This window comes from Pithys albifrons, chromosome 2 (assembly GCF_047495875.1).
Source record: "Pithys albifrons albifrons isolate INPA30051 chromosome 2, PitAlb_v1, whole genome shotgun sequence".
In the NCBI taxonomy this organism is placed as follows: Eukaryota; Metazoa; Chordata; class Aves; order Passeriformes; family Thamnophilidae; genus Pithys; species Pithys albifrons.
In genome coordinates, this window is record NC_092459.1 from 107034574 (window position 1) to 107042037 (window position 7464).

The 7464-nt window shown below is 53.6% G+C and overlaps 1 protein-coding gene across 3 annotated transcripts in view; it reads right to left on the reverse strand.

Moving 5' to 3' along the window:
• The window catches only part of PPP2R5D (protein phosphatase 2 regulatory subunit B'delta), a 30923-nt gene extending 26316 nt beyond the window's left edge, over nucleotides 1-4607 (reverse strand). Inside the window, exons 1-2 of one of the 3 annotated variants that reach the window (XM_071581747.1) lie at nucleotides 4449-4607; nucleotides 3562-3645 (exon numbers count right to left, since the gene is read on the reverse strand). In XM_071581747.1, coding sequence (XP_071437848.1) covers nucleotides 3562-3645; nucleotides 4449-4475 — 111 coding nt within the window. In that variant the 5' untranslated portion in view covers nucleotides 4476-4607. Of the gene's footprint in view, nucleotides 1-3561; nucleotides 3646-4058; nucleotides 4238-4448 lie in introns of those variants that run through there. The other 2 variants (XM_071581732.1, XM_071581738.1) reach the window with 2 other exon arrangements.
• Nucleotides 4608-7464: the final 2857 nt, after the last annotated feature.

A 7464-nucleotide genomic window follows, 5' to 3' on the forward strand; every position in this document is an offset into this window, starting at 1 on the left:
AAGAACAGGCTCTCTGGCTCCATAGTACTTCCTCCCTACAGATTCCCATCACATCTCCTCCTTGCTAGTAACTTGTCTGCACAAGTCAATGAGCCCCAGGCCCTGATCTTGCTCTTCATCCCAGGCTCTGACAGACATCCTCTTCCCCTAGCCACCCTGAGTGTGCATCTTATTCTCTGCTCTCCCACGGAGGCATGACCTCACCTCTGCAGGCACTCCTACTGTAGCTGGGTGCATTGCCACTCGGAAAGCCCTTCTGCCTCACTGGTCCCTTGAGCTCCTCAGCCCAGATCTGCTCTCAGCTCCTCCTCCTGCGATGACTCTTCCCTTCCCATCTCTCAAGTCAGTACCTGCTCTCTTTGTCTGCTATTACACAGCTTCCCTATTAAAATCAGGCTCTCTGCCTCAGAAGTAACATCAACACATTGTAACGCCTGTCTCTGAGTAATGAACTCCAGGTACTGCAGTAACAAGCCCCATGGAGATATCTGCAAAACACAAAAATACAACAGATCAGTGAAAAGGAGCACCGTCTCCCAGAGCTGCAAATCTCACCAATGAGGCTCCAAGCTGCAGAGCAACTCCTCTCTTCTCTTTGCTGCTGCTAATCCCTGCTCCCACTTCCAGGTCATTAACTCTTTTCCCTGCCCAGCTGCCTCTCCTAGTCTTTCTGGTCAGGAGGAGTAACTCTTTCTCATTCTCTCATTCAATGCTGCCTTGGTCTCTGACATTAGTTCTTTTTTCTCCTTAAATAGCTATGCATAAATTCTCTCATATATTCATCATGTTCCAGAGGGAATGAACTAAACAAACCTTTCATTTCCCACTCCTTGCTCTCATGTTTTACTCCACTGTTCCTTGTCTCTCCCTAAGCAAATTGCCCCCATCAAAGCTAGGGGCCGGCCAAGCTCTGCTGGCTCTTCACATCAGATAGCTTCATCCCAAGATGAGCATCTAACCCTGTACTTAAGAGGGAACTCAAACACTTGCCTTACCCTGTGGGGATCCATCTGTTTTTGAATATATCTGCCCTTCCAGATCAGCTCCACCAAAAGCTCCTTTGCTGCAGAGAACAAAGCACTGTGCTTAGGGGTTTATGGACAGATTCTACCCTCTTTGACTCCCTCCACAGAGGGAGCTCCTCATCCACTGCATTTGCTCAGATTGCATTTTCATTTCATTTTAATTTCAAAACAGAGATGCTCTTCAACATGCTTTACTCATTTCACCAGCCAGACCTGCCTGCAAAACAAGTCACCACTTTCCAGTACCAGGATAAGTTAAGACTGAGTCCTACCCTCCTCCATGGAGCATGGTGTGAGAAAGGAAAGCACATACAGGAACAGGGCTGCCCAAATTCTGCTTTGCTGCTACAAAAGCATTAAGCATCTACTGAGGTATGAAGGAAAAGGAAAAATCTCTTTTGTGCACACAATTTTCACCCTAGAAAAGGCAATCAATCAACCATAACTCCACAGAGGAATTCACAGAGGAACTCTCCTGGTGGCAGCAGAGGTATCCAGGCTGGGCTCAGCCCATCAACCCCAGTAGATAATACCATTCCCGACATTTCACAAGTCAAACCATCTCCTGCTTCTGACACAAGGAAGAAGTCTTGCACCCAGCACGTTACCTAATTCCTCACAGTCCTCCAACATGAAAGTCAAAATACCTTTCTGTGCTTCCTGAAGAGCAAGAAAATCGCATTCAAACTGGTAAACATTTCTTCTTATCAAGCAAAGAGCTCTCTTCCATTCTGCAGCAGAGCAGTCCACAGACAGGAAAGCACCAAGAGAGAACAAACTTCCCTCAGACTCAACAGGAAAGGGAGAATAGACCTGCGGCCCTGCACACTGCAGAGGTGTCTCCTTTCTGCTCTGTTCTCTGTTTCTATGATCAAAGGAGACCCAGCTTTCCACCTTAAAGAAGGGCTGGATTTTGTCTGGAGTATGAGGAAGTGGCTGGGTTGTTTTGTGGGAGGGGAGGTTAGACACATCACTTCTACCTTTCTTCTGCAGCCAGGGGGACACTACGTATCATTTCAGTTCACAGAGGGAAGCTTGTAATATTTTTCTCTTCCTACCACAACACTTGCAACCAGGAGAGCAGTGCCACAGTTCACCACTGATTAGGATGGGCACATCAGAATGCTCTGCTTTCATGGCGATCCATTACCCTTGCATTGCAAGACCCAGGCTTTCCTTCCTCTTTCCAGAGATGTGGATGCAGCAAATAGTGCCAAATAAATAAAAGGTAAGTCTGATCTCATGATGGCAATGCAGGAGTTCTCTCACTCCCTTGGGGGCAGCCCTCCCAGCAAGCTGTTTTCAGCTGTATACACGAAATAAGAGCAATAAACTGCAGAGGCAAAGGCCAGGATGGAGGATCTACAAAACTTCTACTTGCTCCAGGGCAAACAGAGTCAGATTCTGATTCCTTGCTCACCACACGACAGGTTAGGGATGAGTATGGCTTAGACCGCAAAACTGAGTGCCTAATTGTAGCGATATTTTCTGAGTCTCTGCAACACAGATCTATCTTTTGAAGGAGACTCTAAAATCACATTATTTTGACTACAACCATGCCACTGAACTACACATCTCTTTCTAGTCTTTGTTAGTTTTACATGTCTCCTATACCCAGTCCTCCAAATTTCAACTCTAAGTGTTCCAGATAAGACTCAAGCACACAGGCTTCTACAGATAGAAATGGCACAGCTTTTTTGCCAAATTGTAGTATTTAAAAAAAAATACAAACTACACATGCTTCCTTGGACATGGATACACTTTTCTGAGCCAGTTCTCAAATTCCACAATTACAATGACACTGAGTGCCAAACAAACTCAAGACTACCAGAAAAGTTCCAGCGTACACAAATTCTTACTAATTCTAAGCACATCATATTTTGCTGAGGGCATTCTAACACATCTAGCTTGGCAATGTCAAAACTGAGAGTGAAAGAGACCGCACATCTAGGAATACAGACTGTGCCTTCCTGTGAGGAATGCTGTCTTCAGTAACAAGACTGTTACACCAAAGGAGAATAATTTAATCTGTAGCAGCTTATCCTTTCAAGTGTTCCTATCCATTACTTCCTAAACTTACTTCTCCAGAAAATACCTCAGAAGAACATGTTCCTTCTCTATTGCCTCTCAATACTCTCCCACTCCAGAACAAAATGACAACTGTTTATTGCTCTTTGCTCTGACAGGGGCATGGCAGCTGCTCCCATCTGTCTGGCTTCCTCCTCCTTGATAATTGTGGCTTGTCCATTTCTTTGCCATGCCCTGCCCACCTCTGCGAGCAGCACTCACCCTCAGCTTCATGACAAATCTCTTTTTCCAGATCTGTAGGGTATGAGACATCCTGTCTCTTCCATAGGCATTGTTCCCTTTGGACCAACTTTCAAGGGGAACTAACTACCACCTTCCCTGATATCGTAAGATCCTGGTGACATGTGTTACTGGAAGAACAGCTTGAAGTAGCTAGAATGAAAAATTTTATTCCTTCCCAAAGATGAATCGTACATGCACACTGCTGTACTCAAGGTGAAAGCCTTACCTCTTCTGAATTCTCCGCCCCACCATCCTTCCCGCTACTGCTGCTGCCAGGCTTTGTGGTGCTTTTGGTAGACTTCGGAGACTCCTGAAAAGATGAGCACATATTCAGGGAAAATTAAACCTTAGTCAGAGTTTTAGCATCTCTCTGCAGAAGTTCAGGTGTGCACCGACATAGACTACCCCACCTCCACCCCTGCAGTATGCACCGCTTCGGGCATTCACTCGAGCCCATTCCGCTTTTCTCTTTTCCCCTGAACGGCTCCCCTGGTAGCGGATGCCCGGGGCGGAGACCACGGACCCAAGCACAGGAGCGGTGCTGGCACACCCCGTCCTGGTCACCGCAGGCTGACAGCGTTTGGGCGCCTGCCGGGCACAGGGCTCCGCTCCCACCCAGCCCTTCACAGGGGCGCGGCCCCGTCGGCGATAAAAGGTGTCAGGTCACCCACAGTCCCGGCCCGGCCGCCCCGGGCGGCGGCAGAAGCGGATCTGGACTCTCACCCCGCCGGCAGGCGGAGCAGCGGGGCCGGGATGCGGGTGCGGCCGTACCTCCCCCACCGGGAGCATCCCCGCGGCCCCCGGAGGGCGCGGGGCGGGGCGGGGCGGGCTGAGCCGGACTCGTGCCGGGGCACCGGCGGCCGCCCCTCCCGCCTTCCCTCCCTTCCTCGATCCCCCAGCCCGGCGCGCGCCCCCGCCGCCCTCCTGCGCCACCCGCCCCGCCCGCCGCGGGCGCGCGCCCCCGCCCCCTGCCGGCCGCAGCCCCGCGCGCGCCCGCGCCCGAGAGCCGCGCCGAGGGCAGGCCGCGGTGGGGAGGGGCGGCGGGAGCGAGCGGCTGGTCACCGCGCCGGGCGCAGGAGCTCCGCCGGCGCCGGCGCCGCTCCAGGGCCGCACCTTCTCCTTCTTCAGCTTGTAGGGCATGGTGAGCGCTGCGCCCCAGCCGCTCCGCGCCCGCCGCCGCCGGTGCCGCTGCCGCTGCCTGCGCCCGGGCCCGGCCGCAGTGCCCCGCTCCCATTGGGCCAGCCGCGCCGGCCTGCCTAGCAACAGTCTCCGCCGCCGCCGCCGCGCCGCTGACGCACAGCGACCGATTTTTCTCATTGGCCACACGGCGTGTGGGCGCCGGGCACGCCCCCGGGGGAAGAGAGGGACTGCGGGCCAGGGGCTCTTCCGGGGCAGTAGCGGCTGCCGCGGCCGGACGTGGCCGGGCGTGGCCTCGCCCGCCTCTCTTCCCCCGCGGCTGGGGAACACAGCACGGTGTAGGCTCCGCGGGAGCGGCTGTAGGGACGTTCCTGCAACAGATGATCTCCACGGGAGATTGTAGGCGCCTGGCCGCGGCGGGGAGACGCTGGGTAGCCGCCCGGGGCTCTCGGATCCCCGTTGCGTGCATGTGGCCCCTGCAGAGCGGGAGGAAAAGTGACAAGCCACGTCCTCCTCAGCTCCCCTCTCCATCGCTCGGAGAGGAGGAAGCGGGTGCTTTTTGGCACTCTGAGGCACAGCTTTGGGGACGCTACCCGTGGATATATTAGGGTCAGTAGAGCTGGTGGGTGGATGAATGGATCCAAGGGTGGGTGGAAATGAGTGTGTGTGCGTGTAAGCACTGCGACTCCCAGCACAGCTTTGCCCCTGCTAACGGAGAAGGCTGTTCCTGGCACACAGGTCCCAGGACACCTCCCTGCTCAAATGGGGCAGCTCGAACAGCTCGTTGGCAGGTGGTCCTGCATCTTCACAGTAGAAGGATGGCCTCCAAAACAGCCTACACTCATTGCCTTCAAGGTGGTGTTCAAAGTGGGGGAAAGCAACCAGCTAGTAGCAAGCTGTTCTCAAGTTCATGGACCTGAACTGGGCAGGACCTGCTGGCAAAGGGCCACCTAATTAGGGCTTATTATGTCTAGAGGGTCTAAGGTCAGTCTTTATTGTCCTTATTGTCCTGCTGGCCAGTTGCCAGAGATGCAAGAGCTCCCATTCACTGTAGCCAAGCCAGTGGTAGGGATCTCATGGAATGTGGCACATCAGTGGGAGGAGAAGTGGGGGACTGGGTAATGTCAGTGGTGCTTCAGCAGGAGCATAGTCTTTTCAGTCATCAGGTGAACAAACTTGGCATGGCAGGTGGGGAAAAAATTCCCTGAGACTGTTGTGAAAGTATCTGTCTATCAGCTGATTATTAGAGTGCTTATCATCTTCATTGAGTTGACAGCCATTGCCAGTCAACAAGAGCAGAGTGAGGTCCTTGCTGATGTTGTCCCTCTCCTGTGTCATGCACAGGTGACCCTGGCCACAGCATCAGCACAGCCATCTCAGTGCTTCTGAGCAGGGAAGTGTGCCAGTGTGAACAGGTAAAAGCCACTTGCTTGAAGAATTCATGGCTATCACCATTCCCTCTCCTAAGCTGTTACGTGGAATTCTGGGTTGGCTTTCCTTGGTCCTGGAAGAGCTCAGCTTCACCAAACTAGTATTTGGCCCCGACTTTGTCCCGGTATCAATTGCCTGTTGGCTGAGCCTAATTTCCTGACCCTGCCAGCATTTTGCTGCCTCAACAATCCAGAAGGATTCTTTTCCTAGCAGGACCCCTGCACAACCACATGAGCAGGGAGACCTGCCCTGTCTCAGTTTCCATCCTCTTGATTGTGAAAGATGCACTTTCCCAGACCAGGGAGTGTTGCAAAGAACAAAACTGTAGTTTTCCAAACTTGCCTATAAAGCTCTTGGAAGGGATTTTACTAGAAAGCCCTTTGCTGGCTTGGCCCAGGACACCTGCAGGGTGTCTATGGTATCTAGGGTTTAGCCCCTGCAGCAAAACCCCAGTGAGTGAGCTGTGCCCTGCCAGCTAGGGCTGCTGACAGCACTCCCTCCACACCCAGAACTGGGGATCCCATCTTAGTGGCCATCTCCAAGGCAAGGGACCCCAGGGTGTGGGGTCTTCAACCCAGAGTGGGTAATGCAAGGGCTTATGCATTATATTGGCGTGAGTGAGAGTGCTTGACTGCAGTCCACTCTTGCTGCCTGGGTAGCACAAGCTGGGGACTTTGACTCTGCTGTTGCTCCAAGGGCTCTTCTAGGCCATCCCAGGTATTTCAATGGGCCAAACCCTGAGCAGGAGTAGAGGGAGTGGCTAGAGGAGGGCAAGAGGTGTGGGAGGGTTGGAGAAGACAGAGGTCTGAGGTTGCCTGATTCCAGTCCTCCCCCAGCCTTGTTTGACCATCCCCCAAGCTATGCTACTCACAGGCATGATGGAGGCACTCCCACTTTCCCCATAGACTATGCTGGAGAAATTTGGCTTCCCACTGAGGCCGTTGCTGGCTCATGGTGTCTACTGGAAGGTGTTTGAGGCTGCAGCTCCTCCCCTGTGGCACAAGGTAGCCACCAAGGTCACCTCCATAAAGAATGCCTTGGAGGAAGACCTTAGGAAGTTCTTGCCCCACTGGATAAGGGTGTGGTGAACAGGTGGCATTGGCAGGGGGCAGCAGGAGAGGCCTCTGAGCATCATCAAGTGCTGCAGGGCAAGGAGGTCATTGGAGGCTCCCAGGGGCTTCAGGGGCTAAAGGGGAAAGTGGAAGCACCCTTTGGTGCTACTGCATGGCTCAATAGGGCAGTGGCTTTTTTGGGTTTAAAGAGCAGGAAATGGTTAGGGGAACCTTGGGCACTGAGAGGCAATGGGCAGGGACCCAGAGAGGCAGAGAACTATTGGAAGCTCCAGGTGGATGGTGGCTACTTTGTGGGGAGCTGCCAGGGGACTAGGGGAACAGTAGTGCGCAAAGGGGCGGGAGGCGCAAGGCAAAGGGAAGCCAGTGGAGGGCAGGGCTGTCCCACGCCGAGCACCCACGTCCATGGAACGGGCCGCAAGTACCTCATCACGCTGAACCAAGACATGGGGACAGCTTCTACCTCCCCGTGGAGCCGGCCCCTTCGGGGC